The sequence below is a fragment of the Lycorma delicatula genome, chromosome 3 (assembly GCF_047948215.1).
Source record: "Lycorma delicatula isolate Av1 chromosome 3, ASM4794821v1, whole genome shotgun sequence".
NCBI lineage: Eukaryota > Metazoa > Arthropoda > Insecta > Hemiptera > Fulgoridae > Lycorma > Lycorma delicatula.
In genome coordinates this window covers 139,432,702-139,452,476 of record NC_134457.1, presented here as the reverse complement: position 1 = coordinate 139,452,476, position 19,775 = coordinate 139,432,702, and the positions used below count along the sequence as shown (strand labels likewise).

Below are 19,775 nucleotides of genomic sequence, written 5' to 3'. Positions count from 1 at the left end.
ATACATATGTACTCAAAGTGTATTTAGCGAGTTTATTAGCCAGTCCCCTGGCTAAAGTATACACATCTTTGACGATGAAAAATTCATAACGTATTTTTGATAAGGATAAGAATAAGAATAACAAGATTTATTTAGTGAGTTAATTTAAACCAGAGTACAGTCATCCAATGTACTGAAAACTTTATAACGACTGCTAATATTACAAAGTTCATTAGAACTTTGCCAGTAAAAATTCACAGAATGGATGGCACTATAAAGTCAACAACTATGTTTACAGTTCTAAACATAATCTAACCTAAAAGTGAAATGAAAATGGGGGAAAAAATAAGCATGTAAACATTATATTTCAGAGCAGTTAGATTTGTAATAAAAAAATACTTTCAAAAGATATCTCGAATTTTGTTAGACAATCTTTTTCCCTTCCATTTGATGAACCACAGGACTCAAATTATGTCACTTTTTCCTGGGTTTACAAATCGTGCTGCTAAGTAGCAGTACTTGGTAATACTAGGTAGCCTACAAAAACTTGATAATAAAACTTGAAATAATAAAATTAAGAAGAAAATATACCACAGATTGTTTTAATAGTAAATGTTATGTAAACAAAAGTACTGAAGATGAAACAATTTTTTTAATTCCCATCACTTCATTGAGAAAAATTAAAGTATTAGTTTACAAGAGATTATAGCTGCTAATAAAACACAAAAAACACAAACAGTAGGAAAGTGTTGCAAATGTGGCAACAAAGATTTGTTACATAAAATTAAAATAAATTCGATTGGTAAAATTTGTAAAATTAGAACTATTTGAACTAATTGATGGAGAAATAAAAAAAGTTCATTTAATAATAATGTAACAAGTGTGTCCACAGATATGATAGAAATCGAGAATTACACTTACAAAGAAATAAGTGCAATATTACATCATGGATCTTTGATTTGTGAAGGCCATTATACTAGTTTTATTAAAAAAGGAAAAATATGGTATGAAATGAATGATATGACTATCAACAAAAAAAAAAATTGACCGAGAAATTCAAAAAAAATGTATGTTTGTTCTAGAAAGGCAGTAAATTTTAATAAATAATAAATCTATAAGATGACAATCATCATTCGTAATAAAAATAAAAGAATAATCTAAGATAATACTTTTCTATTATCAAAATCTGTTATTAATTTAGAATTTTGTTTAAAAAGAAATAGATGCTAAATGTATATAATAGACAATAGATGTACAATAATAACTAATAAACAATGTTTATGCATTCCATACAATAAGAAATAAGAAAAATTTGTCACAAAACTCTTACCGGCCCAATTTTATTTATATCTATCTATTATTTATATCACATTTACAGAAATAATACTAAGAATTGTATTGTATATTTTTTTTAAAAGAAAATTCTAAATTAATAACAAATTTTGGTAGTAAAAATGTGTAGTGTCTTACCTTTTTTAATATCAGTATCGTTTTGTTAAAAACAATTTTATTTATATTACAGAAATTTTTGTTTTTTGAGTGGAAGAAATGATATCTACAAGACTCTTATTGTACAGTTTACAATTTCATTGTAATTTTTTTTTATTAACACCTATTATTGCATTAAGAACATACAATTCAGTTTTTGCAAATATTAATACTCTTACTGTTGACAATAGAACTACTCCACACTTTGTGAATGATTGTCACTTTCATTATGTTTATTAATAACTCAACCGAACAACTTCCTGCCTTCACCCACCAATTGTCCACAATTTAATATTCATGATGTACTCTTCACTGATATGCTTACTGGGCTCTGGTTACTATATGCTATATCGCTTATAGGTTCTTGACTATTCTGAACACGGCCTCATAGAATTACTGACTTTCCCTGCTGGTTCCTGGCAGTATTTATATCCCCTGGCCTGCAGAAACAGTAACTGCCTCATTCCTTAACTGTTGAAGCATAGTAATTTTCATTGACCTTGCCTTTTTGTTTTCTCATAAATTCTTATTCTGGTTCGGTAACTCTTCTTGTTGAAGAATAGCTTTTGGCGGTGTCAAGGTCTGTATTACAAAGAACAGCTTGTCAAATGGACCTGCTAGTATGAGAACAGAATCCCTTTTATTTTCTTGTGGATTCTTCTTTTCATTATTTTCTCATCCTTTCTTCTTAACTGGAAGAAATCCTTTACTCTGGTCCATTATACTTTATTACTGGTCAGGTTACAATATAGTAAACATTTTATTTTTTTTATTTTTTATTTTTTTTTTTGATAGGATGCAAACCTTTTGGTTAGTAGCTGCAAAAAAATATTGAATTTTACGTAAGGGGAGTTTCAACTTCCTTTATAAAGTAGGATAGGAATCTTAACATTATGCTAAGAATCTTAACAATAGGAAATTTAAAACATCACACTAATGTCTATTTTAATAAGCAGAATTAATAGTGTCTGGTAGAGGAATGAATGGTTTTTGTGGCATAGCATTGGGGTGGGAATACTGCACGGCTGCTATTCACTGTTTTATAGGATGCCATTTCAGTTAACTAGGAGCTGTGGAATGCAGAACCATGCATTGTCATTCTTTTAGCCATGAAGATATTCTTTTAGCATGGTGATTCTGTATTGAAAATGTTTGGTGAGTACTAGACTATTTTGGATTGATGGTATCAGCTTTGAACAAGAACCACCAGGTTGTGTTTAATTTATACAGATCCTAGAAAACATTGCCAAAGTAAGAGAAGCCTCTCTTAAGAGCGCCATGGCATTCCATGGGGGTGCATGCTGTATAGTTCTGATAATTTCTGATCATTTGTTTGGGCAGATTTTATATTTGGATTTTAAGGGGTTGTGGAAGAATAAAATGATGTCAATTACAAGTTCTTAATGTCGATCCTGAATAGATGCATGAAAAGGCGAATGAAACGATTGCCATGAGAATTAGTTCATTTCCATTTGAATTGATGCATTAATAAACAGAAGTTCAGGTACTGTACAAAAAACCCACAACAGGTGTATGAATGATGACTGCTTTAAAATTTGATGTGTGTACCTCAATTTAGTGCTATAGAGACCAGTCTGTTTCTGAAGAGCAAGGAAGCTGTGACTGTGAATCCTGATTGCTAGGTTGAAATGATAAAACAATTTCCTTAAACCAGAAATTTATCTTTGAGGGATCAATCAACAGAATATGGTACCGTAACTCATACAGTTTGAGCCCTTAAAAACAATTTCTTGTATTTTCCCAGGACAAGTTATTTCATGGTTTGGCAATATAATCTGGCCTTCATGCTCATCTGATCATTCCGTCAGTGACTGCTTGTCATGGGATTATTGGAAGACATAAGTTTACATTAATAGATCACTAACAATTGATGACTTGAAGCTTGCCATAATCCTAGGAATTGTCAATAAGCTGCTGTAACAATTAAATGATCAGTCCAGAAACTGTGACACTCCAAAAGTTTATGTGGCTGGCAGATTATATAGATACAAGTCAAGGAAACAGAGTTAAAAAGAAAATCATTGCGTTTATGAAATGATGTGTCTTAACATAAAATTTAGAAAATCAGAAAAAAAAATTTCAGAAAAAAAATGATGAAATTTCAGAAAATCTATAAAGATTTTATGCAAGTGAAAAAAATTGACATTTGTAGTATTTATGTAATGCTAAAATATTACAAAAAAATGGAAAACATAAATGACAATCTAATCTCTGAGATCCATTGCTATTTATGTACTTGCCTCAGCTCAGTTTTATCTAGCAGAATCATTAGTATTCCATGTACATTAATTTTAACAAAAATACCTGTTTATTAATTTTATACATTACATAGATATTAAATTTTTTTGTATTTTTTTATCCAGTATTTGTACAAAACATTTGTTTTACATATGTTTAAAAAATGGACTGTTTGAAAACTAATTTGTATCAAAACTTACTGTCCAAAAATTTTGTAACCTTTATCTCATTATTGGTTTTAATGTCCTTTACTTCAGTATTGGTTACACTGTAGTAGTGAAACATTTTAATTTGTTTGCCAGAGTCTTTTTTGGGTTTATTGATCTAGCATAAGTTGTATTATTTTTTATTTAAAAATATCATATTCAATAAAATAAATAATTTTAAAGTGTATGGTTGTCTAACAACTGATAAGCTAATTAAGATTTTGTCCTGGTAATATAAGATTATTATTAATGTCATTTCTTACAATTTGTATATGGTGAAGGATTTTAAACTAGAGTGTTTTCCAGCCATATTGGGAGATTGTTTGAACATTAAATTATTAACAGTAAATCGTCCTTTTTTTAGAAAGTTTTAAGCTTATTTTTACTGATTTTTTTTTAATATGACAATTTATTTAAAGTTATTACTTAACTTGTCATTCAGTTTGTACTCATTCCTTAATGATATTTTGTTTTATTATTTTTTCAGGAATTGATGAAAATGATGGGCCTCAGACCATGGATGGTTTGGATAGGTTGGCTGGTTAATGCCAATATGATAAATATATTTGTTACTACATTTATAACAATAATATTCTGTGGTAATTTCAAAGATGATCGTCCTGCACTTCTTCCTCAAACTAGCCCAATCATTATCTGGTTGCTTCTAATTCTTTTCATGAATGCAGCTACCGTTTCCTTGTTTGTTGTTTGTGCATTTTTTCATAGACGTGAGTATGTCATTAACTTTCAAATGCTACTCTTCTCAAGATCAAAGAAGTGTTAATAATTATGAAATTTTTCTGAAAATAGATTGTGCATAACGTAACATAATTCCACAATATTGTTACTACTCATGAGGCCCAACTGAAATGTTATTCACTATCTATACACTCAAGTATACTGTATCAGTCCAGATATAAGCTCTAGTAGTTTATATCTGGATTGAGAGGCCATATTTTTGAATTTTGATTGTTAAAAACAGAAAAAATAGTAAATTGCTGCATTACTGTAATTGAGCAGTTAACCACCTTAATAAATCTTAGTTACATAACAAAAGAAATAAACTATAAACAAACATTAACTTGAATTTGCAGATGTACATATCTGAAGACTTTGATGGTTTTCTTCATTAGTTGGTGGTGTATGTTTATAGACAAGAAATGAAAATACAGTTTTTAAAATTGAAAAAATTGTAAAATAATTTTTACTAATATTTTTCATTAATATTATTTATAATAATAATCTATAGTATTATGTAAGGGAAAGAGGTTTTTGTTTGGGATAACAGAAAAACTACCTGATCAGTCATAACCAAGTTTTTACTCATGCATCTTGGCACAACTGAGAAGGTTTTTAGATATGTTTAGATAAAAAAAAAATATATATATTTATGTAATAGTGGAGATTTGCCGGTTGAAGCACAAACTTTAATGAATTGAGTTAATGAATTATGAACTTTCAGTGTCTATCACTGTGTGAACTGGGTTCGAACTGAATGATTATGATTATCTAAAAATGAATTTATAGATTTTTGAAATTCTGGGTTTTAAGGGTTAAAATGGATTTTTGAAACCCTGTTATTTTTTTAATTTCTCTGTAACAAATTAAGAAATCAATCTGATTTTTGGTGATTGTAATCTTCATGTCAGTAAAACAATTTTTAGATTTTTGAAATTCGATCTTGGAAAGGGATGAAGAAAGGTAAAAAAACTTTGATCAATGATTGTAAATTTTCCCAATCCTGAGTACAGTAAATGAATGAGATATTCAGGAGATTTGAGCTTGTAAATACTCTTCATATAAATATCTAAAAACCATTTTTTTTTAATTTCAATTTTTTTAAGGGGTTGCAAAGGTGTACAGCTATGGCTCAACCAACACAGTCAGTGCCATTGTTACTGTATGTATGACTGACTGCACATGCCTACTTGACTAGAACCATAAAATAAAAAGATCTCTACGGGAAACGCAAGTAACCATATAGCGCGAGCAAAGCTGTGATGGGGAGCATGTCTGATTCATTTTGACAGTTGCTGAACATAAATTTTTTTAGTGAAGATGAAGCTAAAACTTCGGTATAGTTTTAGGAAAACAAGGAAGGCTAGTTTCAATACACGTGGGACTTGCCTTTGAGAAATCATGCTTATAAAACAATCTTTAGTTTTGGAAGTCAATTTTTAATTTGGATTGTAAACTTTATTTATTGATTAAAATAAGTACAAGAGCCTTCCAGAAAGTAAAGAACATTTATTACTTTCTCATCTAGATAGTGCTATAGCAGAGCCATAGCTGTAGAAGGGAAAATATTGTAATCGATCCAATTTGGGTGAATGCGGTTTTCACCAGATCTTCATGTTTTAACACCTAAGGAACCCAAAAAAGCAGATGGAAATTTTCCTGATGTTAATGTTCATTTATATGTGTATGTGTGTTTGGTGTTGGCTTCTGAATCACCTTATATCTCCAGAACTACTAGACCAATTTTGACTAAACTTGGTCAGATTACTTTTATATATATGGCATTAATGCCATTGAATTTTCAACTTAAAAGATCATGGAGGTTAAGTTGTAGAGCAAGGTCACTCTCAGTATCTCGAGATTTTGTCTAATTAAGGTCATATTTTTCTTAAGCACATTTGTTAATTAAAAAATAATGTATGCCAAAAAATGTTTTTTGTGAAATTACATACCCACCCCAAACAATGCTGTTATAGTTGTCTGCTGCATTCTGACATCACAGGTTAATGGTAGAATTAAATACATGAATGATATTTAAAGTGTAAAAAAGTAACTCGGTCGGCTGGGTCTCGAACTCGATCGCCCGGTTGACTTGGTATTGGTGCGTTAAGGCTTGTGGCTACACCAGTCTGTTGATCGTACAAGCAAAATTTGTTCTATAAGTTGTGAAATTACATTAGTTAGTGCCGACTGTCATTGAATTAAAGAAACTAAAAAAAATATTATATTTAAATAAAATGATAAATATTTTTAATTAAGTTGTGTGTGTAAGCTGTACATCAGAATCAACCTACAACAGCATGACGGGAATGTCCTACAACTATGTTGTCAGCTTTTATATAGTTCTTGTGCAAGAGACTTCACCCTGATGATTATAAATCATTTAATTCTCTGCTGTATTAGTCCATTCTGAGCCAAATTTTGGTTCAAAATGTGTTCTTATTGTTTTTAGTTAGTATTTGATTATTTAAAAAAATAAGAAAAGAAGAAAATTGTATTATTGTTAAAAAAACTTTATGTTAATTGAAGTGTTATCCGAGTTTTAAATGTTTGAAAGGTTTGCTTTGTAGATTTGTTGTTGTAGATTTGTTGGGATGTAAAAGAAATTTAGGATCAAATTATTCAAAGATTATACATAAATCTAGTGTGAAAAATGTGTTCAACAGTGTAGATCAAACTTCATACTAAGTATCTTTAATTTGTATTGAAGGATGGAATTCAAAAGTCTGTTAGGAAGAATAATTCTTATGGATTAATTACATTGTTTTTTTTTTTAGATGTCAGTCTTTTGTTTATGAAGTGGTTATTAAACATTTTGGGTCCAAAAAAATAGATGGGCTTCTCCACTGCTATCCAGAAAACAAAAGAAACAATGAATGGGAGTAACATCCTTGATGTGTTTAAAGATGGTAGTGCATTTCTTTATATTACTGGTGATGAAACATAGATGTGTATAAAATCTATGATAGTAAATGTTAATCATTGAAGTGGCATCAATAAAAACCTACAAAACTGAAGAATGTCCAGCAAACTCTAAATACATGGAAAGTCATGAAGAACATTTTCTATGATCAGAAAGTTCTCTTATTCATTGATTTTATGCCAAGTGTAATAACAAATTACAGTTCGTACAGTTTGTTGACTGTTACGCTGTAGAAAAAAAAGCACAGCATTGTTTGGTTTCATGACAATGCTTGCCTGTTGATGGTGGCAACAACTCATGTGCTGCTCCAAATTTTGGCTTGGAAGTAATTGTGCACTCATCACACAATCTTAACCCCATTCTCCTCTCGGTCCTAAATTGTAGGGACTTTTTAGGTATAAACAGTTTGGTAGTGATATGTCATGATCGCTGTTGCTGAATGGTTAATTCAGCAACAGCAAGATTCAGTTAATGAATCTAACGGTGGATCTCTGTAATAGAATTAATAGATAAATAAACTAGGGATTTTATAAAACAGTTTTTTTTTTGTCTCCAGTCATTTGACTGGTTTGATGCAGCTCTCCAAGATTCTCTATCTAGTGCTAGTCGTTTCATTTCAGTATACCCCCTACATCCTACATCCCTAACAATTTGTTTTACATATTCCAAACATGGCCTGCCTACACAATTTTTTCCTTCTACCTGTCCTTCCAATATTAAAGCGACTATTCCAGGATGCCTTAGTATGTGGCCTATAAGTCTGTCTCTTCTTTTAACTATACTTTTCCAAATGCTTCTTTCTTCATCTTTTTGCCGCAATACCTCTTCATTTGTCACTTTTTTATCCACCCATCTGATTTTTAACATTCTCCTATAGCACCACATTTCAAAAGCTTCTAATCTTTTCTTCTCAGATACTCCGATTGTCCAAGCTTCACTTCCATATAAAGCAACACTCTAAACATATACTTTCAAAAATTTTTTCCTGACATTTAAATTAATTTTTGATGTAAACAAATTATATTTCTTACTGAAGGCTCGTTTCGCTTGTGCTATTTGGCATTTTATATCGCTCCTGCTTCATCCATCTTTACTAATTCTACTTCCCAAATTACAAAATTCTTCTACCTTCATAATCTTTTCTCCTCCTATTTTCACATTCAGTGGTCCATCTTTGTTATTTCTAATACATTTCATTACTTTTGTTTTGCTCTTGTTTATTTTCATGCGATAGTTCTTGCGTAGGACTTCATCTATGCCATTCATTGTTTCTTCTAAATCCTTTTTACTCTCGGCTAGAATTACTATATCATCAGCATATAACATATAAAACAGTAGTGTATGTAAATTAATTATGTACTAAGTACAAAAAGCTACTTCTGTAGTAAGTACTTAAAAATAATTTTTTAATTATTATTACATCTTTTAGATTTATTATAGCTAAATATTATTTTTTTTTTTTGGATGACATATTTTCATGTAAACTGTAATGAAAATTAGTCTGCTTTGATAATCAAGGCTAGGAATACTAGTGATTTTTATCAACATAATCTGTTGTACAACAAGCTGTAAGCCTAATTTAAACCAACACTGTTCAGTGTTGGTTTTTCCAGTCTCAGTTGAACATTCCTGAGTTAGTGTGAGTTGAATATCAAAACTCAAAATATATGCTCAGTGTGTGTGTGAAGTATTTTGTTAAGCTAAGTTTGATACTGAAAAAATCTGTTGTATAATGTATAGATATAGAATTAGATATAAGAATAAATTCTTAAAAATATTATTATTATTATTATTATTATTATATATATATAAAAAACTTTGTCCTTATTGTTTTCTGTCTTTACTGTTAATATATAAATATATTGATGATTTAGAATGTAAAATGCATGTTCAGTTTAGGCAAGAGGTTGACAGGTTAGAAAGGAATGATAAGCAGATCAGACCACTAAACTACTAAGACCAGAAAAAGGGCCCTCTAATGAGCTTACTGTTATTGAACCTTGTTCCTATGTTTAATTTTGCAGTGCCTCATTGAAATCTATTATTTGATAATTAGTCGGAAGATTCTAGTTGTGAATTGATGTGGGCACTGTTTGTGTTCTCTATTTATCTGTGCTGCAGTTTGTAGGTGGATGGATGTAATATTATGAAAAATACGTTCTTGCTTTTTATGTTTAAAGAAAATTATTTTTAAACTGTTAAAAAGTAGTAGTAATATAATGTCATATCTATTTCTTTATGAACAGATGTAATCTTAGTGTTTAGATTGTTATTAACTTATGTTTAAAATATCTATGAGAGGAAATTTCTTTTTTTTTGCAGCATTGATTGCATCTTCAGTTGGAATGTGTTTTTATTTTTTACCTTTTACAATCTTGAAGTCGCTTATGCCTACAGCAATGTCATCAGGAATGGCACCATTGTGGATAAAATTACTTCTTTCTTTGCTCCCTACATATTTAGCTTCAGAAGGATTTGATATAATATTTGCTTTAAATAACAGAGGTAATTATAATTTTATATATTTATTGTTGATGGAGTTTCTGTGATGTAATTTTTTTATATAAAATTAAAAAATTTTTATTTTAATGATGAGTGAAATTGTTAATGATGAATTTTTCTGAAACATTTATAGTTAGACTTCTGTATCCTTTTCATATATATTTATACTGACCACTGTGCTAATTAATTACAATATTAAATGAAATTTAAATCCCCAAAATACAGTTAAACAGATGAGTGAAACTTAACCAAATTAATATCAAAAATCGATTTCTGCAGGATTTTGCATCTTAAGATGGTATTTAATTCTATAATTATATTAAAATCATTTTTTTTTACAAAATTTGAATTTAGAAGTTGCTGAAATAGTTATTATTACAATCTTGAATTTTGTTATGGACAAACACGCAATATCACTGCCCAGTACTGGAAAATCATCAGTACTTTTTCCAGTACTGGGTGGCGGAGTTGCATTTTCTTCCATAACAAAATTCAGAGTTGTAATAGTTACAATTTCAGAAGTTTCTAAATTAAGAAAAAATTGATTTTAATATAATTGTAGAATTAAATATCAAATGAGGATGCGGGATCCTGCGAAAATCGATTCTTGGTATTAATTTGGTAAATTTTATTTATCTATTTACTTTGTTTTTGTAGTTTAAGTTTTACTTAATATATACAAAAAACATATTCTTATGTTAAATACACCCTATACCCAGTATGGGGTGTATTTGTTTATTAAAACTTTTCAGTTTTAATAAACAAGTACTCATACGCCCCATATTTGGTTGTATGAGTTTAAAACTTTTCAGTTTTGAGTTAATTGAAGAAATTTTTAGTCTCGCTCCTTGCTTGACAATATAAACTATGGATGGTTTCTAAAATTGAGCTTACACATAAAGTATTTAATTATCATGTCATCATTTTTAATAATTAATTGGAAAATAATGAAATATTGTATAACCAAATGTAATAAAACATAATTTTCTATACTGTTTGTAATTCTCATTTCTGCATTATATTGATACTTTATTTGTATAAAATAGGATTTATTAGCAATTTGTCTTTTTTTTTTTTAAAGTGTGGTCTTATATCTAGTTTCTTTTATTAATCTTTTAATTGAATTAGAAGCTGATTTCTGTAAACCAATTGAATTCTATATTTTTTACATTCAATAATTTATGATTTATTAGAACATTTATGTTCAGTATATTTCTGCTATTGTGCTATAAGAGATTTTGATTTAGTTCCCAGTATTGAGCCAAGTTTTTTTTAAAAAAAAAAGCATTTCGCAAAATGCATGTGTACAAAGATATTGCATTATAGTATGTAATTAATGAGCTAAAGCCCCTCTTGAAAATTCAAAACAAATACAGTAGCCGAACAAAAATACCAAAATAGAAAATACTGCAGTATTATGCAAAATAAAATGCAGTAAATTTCTGGAAATAAAAGTACTGTATTATTAAAATAAAATTCATTTTGATCATAATTTTTATGTGTAAAGAGATTAGAACTCGTAAAATTAAACACACCTTTTTGGTAGTGGATCTAAAAAAGTCATGCCAAACTCTTAATAGAGTAGATTTAAAAAAAAAAAAAAAATTAATGGATTCACGATGTCTTTTATTTTTTATTAAAAAAAATATCAAATTTTATTATGTACTGATTTGCATTATGTACAAGAGAACAAACATGTTTGTTCTCTTGTACATAATGAGAGTAGAGAAAGAGCGATAGAGAGAATGATTAAACATTTCAAGGACAGATGTATTGCAAGCTGTGCAATTTGAACTAGGTACACTTAACTATACTGCTTCACTTTAACTATACTGCATCACTGTTATTTGTAAAGATACCAACACTTAAAATTTATTTCAAAGAAATATATTTATTTACTGGGATCTGAAATGTTTAGAATTGTAATTCAATTTGAATTAATGTTTTTTAGAGGGATGAGGAATTGGATAGTTTTTCAAATTAAGGAGTTTGGTTTAAAGAGATTTGACTATGTTTACTTTATTTATGTTGTGAAAGCTGAATTAATGAAACGACGTATTCACTACTGTTACAAACAAGTTCAATAGTTTTTGATGTTGATGGTCATATTGAACAAGGATAGCACCGGTTAAAATTCAGAATCATTTAAAATATTTTCATTACATGTACTTTTGAGTGAGGTGTAAAGCCTCATGCTAAATCCTGCTTTAGCATTTCAAATATCGACAGTAAATTCTTATCTTTCATAAAAAACTTCACTAAAATTGTCCTTCAAAAAAGTATTCATTTTCAATTCATCAAAAATTTTTTGAACCACCCACAAACTTAGCATAAACATATGTGTTATATGGTGACCAAGAAAAATACTTAATATCTGTTATTTTAAAGATTAATGAGCTAATTTAAAAGTTAAGGAATTTGCTAAACATACTGTACAAAATTACTTAAGATTAGTAATGATATGTCTTATGAATTATTTCATATTTAATGTGTATATAGTTATTTTACTCTTGTTTTGTACCAAAGGATTGAGGTTAAACACTCCTTTAGATTATTAAACTCTAGCAAGCAACTTATCAGTTTTTTGATAGTTGACAGTATAAAAATGACTATCTCGTCTTATAAAGAAATTGTTTTTACAATTTTTTTACTTTGTGTCCAAAGTTGTGTTTATATATAAATTTTTTTATTCCAGGTAATGGTGTGCATTGGTATAATCTGTTTGAGAAACCTGCAGGAGAAAAAAATGACTTATCTATGGGTCTGGTGTTTATTATGTTTGTGGTGGATCTATTCATTTATGGTACTCTTACTTGGTATATTGATAATGTTCGACCGGGTCCATATGGTCGTGCCAAACCTTGGTATTTCATATTTAATGTAGGTTTTTGTTTTGTACTGTGCTAATACTTAATTAAAAAACAATTTTAATTGATTTATGTTTTAGTGAACTGGGCTTACCAGTGAAAGTTGAATAAAACTTCATAAAATGTGTAGGATTTTGCATTATTACTGTATTTGTTTTTTTAAACAGTGTGTATATTTTTGTCCATTTTTACAATTTTAATAATTAAAATAGGCAAAATGGGGGTTTTTTTTAATCAATTATTTTCTAGCAATATTATCGTTTATAATGTAGCTTTAGATTGCTTGAATTAGTTTAGTATTGATTGAACAATTGAAAATCATGTAATAAATTAGCAAATGATTTCTGTGATAAAGTGAAAAACAGTAAGTTGATAAATGAAAATGAGTCTGTGGTATTGAAGGGAACCTAGTTTATTGTGGCAACTGAGTTGTAAACTACCCCATCTGCTGTAATGTGTCTTACTGTTTCCTGTAAGTGAAAACAATCTTTTATCACAAGTTGATAAAATGGTATTTAATGTTGAATAGAAGTACCCAACAAGTAACATTAAGTGCAGTTATTGATTCATTCCTACAAAAAAAAATGATACCTGACTCTTTGATATTCTCTTTTCTTTTGTGAGAGTATCTTGGGTATGGATGTATTACTTGTGTCTGGTTGTTTTTTCAGGTGTCTCAATCCACAGATTACTTGCTAATGAACTGGAATGGAATCCTTAACAGTCTCTTTTGGTGTATGGGTAGGTAGCTTTGAAACTTTGAGCAAACTCAAAGTAATTCTCTAGGGTTCTCTGTTCACAGGCTGTAAGTGGGAGTTGAACAGCTGCTATGCTGATTAGTCATCAGTGTTTCGCATTTGAACTAAGGGAAAGTTATGTTAATGTTACTCAGGTAATATGCTGTAACCCACTGGGTTGGTCTAGTGGTGAACGTATCTTTGCAAATCAGCTGATTTCGAAGTCAGAGTCTCCATGTTCAAATCCTAGTAAAGGCAGTTACTTTTATACGGATTTGAATACTAGATTGTGGATAACTGGTGTTCCTTTGGTGGTTGGGTTTCAATTAACCACATATCAGAAATGGTTGACCTGAGACTGTACAAGACTACACTTCACTTACATTACATATTATCCTCATTCATCCTCTGAAGTAATACCTGATGGTGATTCCCGGAGGCTAAACAGGAAAAAAAGTTAATATGCTGCAGGTGACCAGTAATTGGGATGTTTGCCCATGCTAATATTAGTGATTACAGAAAAGACCTAGTGAAATAGTGCAGGACTTCATCTGAGGTGAGCCAAAGCAGCTGGTTCCCTGAGTGGCACTGCAAGTTAAGAAAAGCTGATGATGAATGCAACAGCGACTAGTATGAAGCATGCAGTTTAAGGCTTAGGTGAATGATTCGGTAGCCTTGGATGTTTCATAGTGTCCATTTGTCACCATGTACTCCATGCGATTAGGGTGTTTGATCGATTAGGACTCTAATCCGGGAAGGGATAAGCTTCCCTGCACGTAGAGCCTGCAGCCATTGCGTCCAATTGTGATTGGTTGCAGTAAAGATGGACCTGCAGACGTGTAGACCTTTCTTCCAAACCAATTGCAGAAAAAACAGAGGAAGCCATCCTAGTGGTTATATGACCTAAAGGATTCTAAAGTAAGGAGGTGATAATAAAGGTGCTGCATCTTTGATGCCAGAACAGAACTCATTCAGGGATACTGGTGTATGAGAAGAAACTATAAGATAATGTTATAAAGAGCAGAAGAGAGCTATGGTGAGTTACTCAGCTATTTTATTAACATAAAATAAAATTGCTTTTATTTAGTTGACAAAACAGGATGGTTGGGCAAACAAGAATGCCCACAAAACATACCAAGCTCTCCTGGATTCTCTGTTTTCCTATTATGCCTCTGTGTTGGTAATGGGAAGAAGGATCTGTCACCAAGTCTTACCATTTTATATGAGAGTCTTACCTTCGTATATGTCAGAGTTGCAAGTAGTTCTCGATAAAGTAGACTGACAGTTTCCAAAGTGGCATTTAGGGGATCGTCAGGTACTGACCAGTATGGTACATGCATTGTGGCCTATCATTAAGGAACAGCTGCTTGGCAGACTGTGCATTACTGCCTTGATTAACTATTTTCCTGATTGCTGGAAAGCTGCTCAAGTTAAAGTTCTTAAAAATGGAAATGATCTGGGTTTGATTGACAGTTTTTAAACTGGTGAGCCTCTTGTTGGTTGTTAGCAAGTTGCTTGAAAGACTGATTGATAGAAGATTTAAGAGATGTTGATATGGACATTCTTCAAAATAGAGACTAACAGAACTTAATAAAGGGGGATGGCACAGAGGATTGTTTAGTTGCGGTCTTGTTTAAGATGGAAAGTATTGACTATTAATATTTATCAGCAATTTTTATTGACATTAAATCAGCATTTCCTTCCTTGTACTAGAATTTTATGTGTCAAGTCTCTTTCAAGTGCAGTGTTCCCCAAGTTGTTAGGGATTATCTGACCAACAGAATTGCTACAGTTAAGTATTTAATAGTACAAAAGTTTGTCACTAGGATAATCAGGATTCTTGCTTGTTCCGTATGAGATCCTCTGCATTGGAAGTGCTGGTCTCTGATAACTTCATGGATGTTTGCTTCCCAGCAGATACTGTTTTCCTGGCTGTTGTGAGTTACTAGTTATTCAGTATGTGATACCAACAGTTACAAAATGGAGTGCAGATGGCTTCTTCAGTTGTCTTGGAACGCCAAATAGTGTAGAAAAGTTTAAATATATCAACAAAGTTGAAGTACATGCTGTTGAAAAATACTGCAAAATTAACTTTCAATCAGGAACCCTACATGAAATAAAAAGGACCACAATTAATTAAGTATTGTAAGAATGAATCTGTAAGTACCTGGGTATTGCTGCTTAAAAAATTGATCTTGTAACAATGTCAGGTGGGTAACAGCAAACATCTGCTGTCATGTTAATGCACAAGTTGAAAAGAAGAGATTATGGGGAGTTGGGCTTTAGTTTTAGGTAGCCTAAAGATTGGGTTATAAAGGTGCTATAAAAAAATTGGTGCCTTACACAGCTACGATGTGAGTTTACAGGTTGGATAAAACAGAAGCCTTATTCCATACCTATAGAGTTCTTATTGTTTGTACTGGTGTGTTTAAAACAATGTTTCTTTAGAGTTACTATTGTGTAAGGAAAGACTGTTCAAGCAAATTTGATTGAGAAGGTGGGTGGTGCAACATGGAAATGCTGAAAATGGAAGATATGGAAAATTTTTTTGTGAGCAACTCTGGTACAGCATGAGGAGTGTAACTGATGCTGCTACCATTCCAAATTAACCATTTACATGGTGTATTACTGCCAATTAACTAATTATCAAATAAAATTTTACTTTGTTATCTTACTTTTCCCCCATTATTATAGCTTAGTTTGTAAAAACTATGCTGTAGTACTACACTCTGCTGTTTTACTACAGTAGGAAATAATATTGTTATATTATTTTTAACTGCTTGTGTAAATATAGGTTGTCCATCGTGGAAATGATGACATTTTGTTAATACCTGATGATGAAAATGATTCAGTACATTTTGAGCCTCCTCCTTCGGACTTAAATGTTGGATTATCAATTAGAAATCTCACAAAAACATTTCCTCCCAATGTTTATGCTGTTAATGGAGTGAATATTGATATTTATAAAGGACAAATAACAGCACTACTTGGCCACAATGGAGCTGGCAAAACTACTACTATGTCTATTCTTACAGGTAAAATTTTATTTTGCAATCATAGAATTAAGTAAAATATGCAATTTGAAATTATGCATTTTCTTAAGGATATACCGCCTTCTATTTAGACAGTGATATTTTCAATGGGTTGTGAGCTTTCTAAAAATTAATTTTGCATCTTATATGTTATGTATGTGGTTACTCATTCTTTATAAAAATGATGTTTACTGGTTTAGAGAAATTGAGTTGTCTTATTCCTATTATTTCTTGTGTTAAAATAAAAAAATAAAAGTTATAAAACTTTATTCTGTTACAAGTTCATATTGAGATGGCGCTATACATCATTCCACTATCACCTCAATCTCATTATAAATAAATATATTGTGATGAATATCTGTACTGCAGTATGAATGTGCTACTTTAGAACATGAGTGTGTTTTAAAGGAATATTGTAGATTCTTTGAAGACTCATGTCTGTTTCCTCTCTATTCGCCAGTCTCTGTGTTATCTTCTTTTGGGTAGAATTTTATAAAAATGCAGTCATCATCATAATGTTCTTTATCACTTAACATCTGCCTCAGATTCATTTTAAGAAAAAAGTTGAGATAAGTTGTGACAAATAGATGCAATTTGTAATTGCTCTGGGCTCACCCCCAATTCGTAATTGCTCTGGGCTTTAATGTGTAACATTAGTGCAAATTTTAAACAAGTACTGTAATTGAAGGTAAATGGTTAATATTTTGTATTCATGAATCTTATTTTATTAATTTTTTTATTATGATTAATAATTTTCAGTAGAATCTTTTCTGATTTATATGTACTATGCAAATATTATTGGTCTTTTATTTATTTTTTAAATTATGATTGAACCAAACTAATGTAATTTAATATATAATTTTAATATAATATAATAAAATATAATATATTCAGAAACACATCATAGTCCTTTCAGTTACTTGGCTGCCTTCTTCATTGTCTTGCACTGTATTTCTCTGATTGTTGTCTACTGGTGATTTTTATTGAGTTAGACAAATGTATATTTAGAATGTGGTAGAAGTTTATCTTATATGAGGTGTGTTTTTAAAGTAAAGTATATATGAATTTGTCACCTATACAAGTGTTGAAAACATATAGCGTTTGCGTTGCATAGTTATTTCAATCAATAGTCAGCTATTAGCAAAAAATATTTAGTAATTGTGTTGTTAGTTTATATTGTATAATATTTAGACGAACGTGTATGCACCAAGTACTATTACTTCAGATTATACTAGAACATTTATTTTCTATGTACTATTTGTTGACCATTCACATGTGCATATCTATAGTAGTGGGGGCTCACATTTTCTTTGTTACATAACTTTTATATTTATGTGTGTGTGTGTGTATGTGTATATATATATATATATATATATATACTGTAAGATAATGAGAACCAAAAAATGAATGAAACACTTCAGCAAGAGATTGTATATATTTAATAATTATTTAGAAGAGCTAGTATTGAAGATTGTGGATTGGATGCACTTGTAAGCTAGTCATAACAAATTGATTACACAGGTGATTGCAAACTACCCGGCAATCTCTCAGGAGGTGATTCTGTAGCCAAAAATAAGAAAAAGAGTTGATATAAATTTAGTTCAGAAAATGGTTCATTAGCAAGTTTTGGCTCATGAAACATTTAGTCCTGCTTTTTGCTCTCTCTCTATGAAATTAAATTGTATAAAAATTCTTGGGATGCAATTCAAGGGGTAAATTTGGTTCTCGGCCTTTGATCTAAGAAATTGAATAAAAGCAGTCCTAGATCTCTTATCTCACTTAGGTTTAAAAGAAAAACAGGGTAAAACATGAAAACGTTTTGTCAGAAACACCGTTTTAGGTTTGGAATAAAATAACTTTGTTAATTTCCCAATAAACGAATAAAAGTTTCTAGTTAACTTTGTAGAGAATTTAATTTTGAGAAAATTGATGTGAATAACATCTATTAAAACACATGTTTGAGAAATTCAGCTTTAATAAAAAAACAAAACACAAACTGGATTGGAAAAGTGTATGATTTTAAATAGAACAATTTACATATAAATGTTAAAAATAAATTTGAAAGACATTCTTCTAAAACATATTTTTATATTTATGTTTTCATAGGTTGACAATAACAGCTGATCAACAATTAAGTTTAGTGTAGCATTTGAATATTCATTTGAGCGGTGTTTGTGCTGTTGTGTGATGGATGCTACCATAAATTTGTTTTCATTTGTGAGAGTTGATGGACATGTTGTTAATTTACGGTGAAGTAAATAAAAATGAATTGGCTATGTGTGTTTTAGGTATGCTAAAACCACAATAATTCCATGCTGATCATCAAAGTTATGTGAGAAATGCCAACGCAATATTGACAAGTAACTCCTACCTTAACTGCCAGAAGTTGTCACATTGCTTTCTTGTTTCGTAGTCAAGTGTGTGGCAAACGTTATGCTTGCAACAATTATACTCATTCCATACAACATGTGCACGTTGTACAACAGTTACCTAATTTCAATAAATGGATGAAATTCTGTTGATGGTTAATTAGAAAATTTCAACATCATTCTGATTTCTCATGTAATATTCTAATTACTGATGAATCCTGTTTCACAAGAAATGGCATTATAAATTATAGAAACATTCACTTGGGCAGAAGAAAATCCCCATGAGACTGCTCTACAAGTCATATCCAATGCACTTTTTCGTTTTATGTGAGGTCTTCTTAGTGGTAATCTCATAGGCCCTTTTTTCTTAAAACCAAGGTTCACTGGCGAGTGGTGATACTTGCTTTTTTACGAACAAATATGATGGAACTCTTGGAAGATATTCCACTTGCAGATAGAGTATAAATTTAGTATTTTAGTGATGGTGCACCTGCTCACCACTGTTGTGATGTGATGAATCATTTAAATAACATATTTATTAAGCAGTGGATTAGTCAAAATGTACCAATAAAATGGCCACCTCCATCTTTGATGTCAGGTCAGTGGACTTTTTCTTTTAGAATTGGATGAAGTTGTTAGTTCACTAACACTAAGCCAAGTTAGCCACTTGTATTG

The 19,775-nt window shown here is 30.4% G+C and overlaps 1 protein-coding gene across 2 annotated transcripts in view; it reads left to right on the top strand.

Moving 5' to 3' along the window:
- LOC142322045 (phospholipid-transporting ATPase ABCA3-like) overlaps positions 1-19,775 on the top strand; it is a 186,324-nt gene that overhangs the window by 54,316 nt on the left and 112,233 nt on the right. For both annotated transcript variants that reach the window (XM_075360660.1, XM_075360659.1), the window contains exons 6-9: positions 4,420-4,660; positions 9,916-10,098; positions 12,791-12,975; positions 16,494-16,734. In XM_075360660.1, coding sequence (XP_075216775.1) covers positions 4,420-4,660; positions 9,916-10,098; positions 12,791-12,975; positions 16,494-16,734 — 850 coding nt within the window. The remainder of the gene's footprint in view (positions 1-4,419; positions 4,661-9,915; positions 10,099-12,790; positions 12,976-16,493; positions 16,735-19,775) is intronic.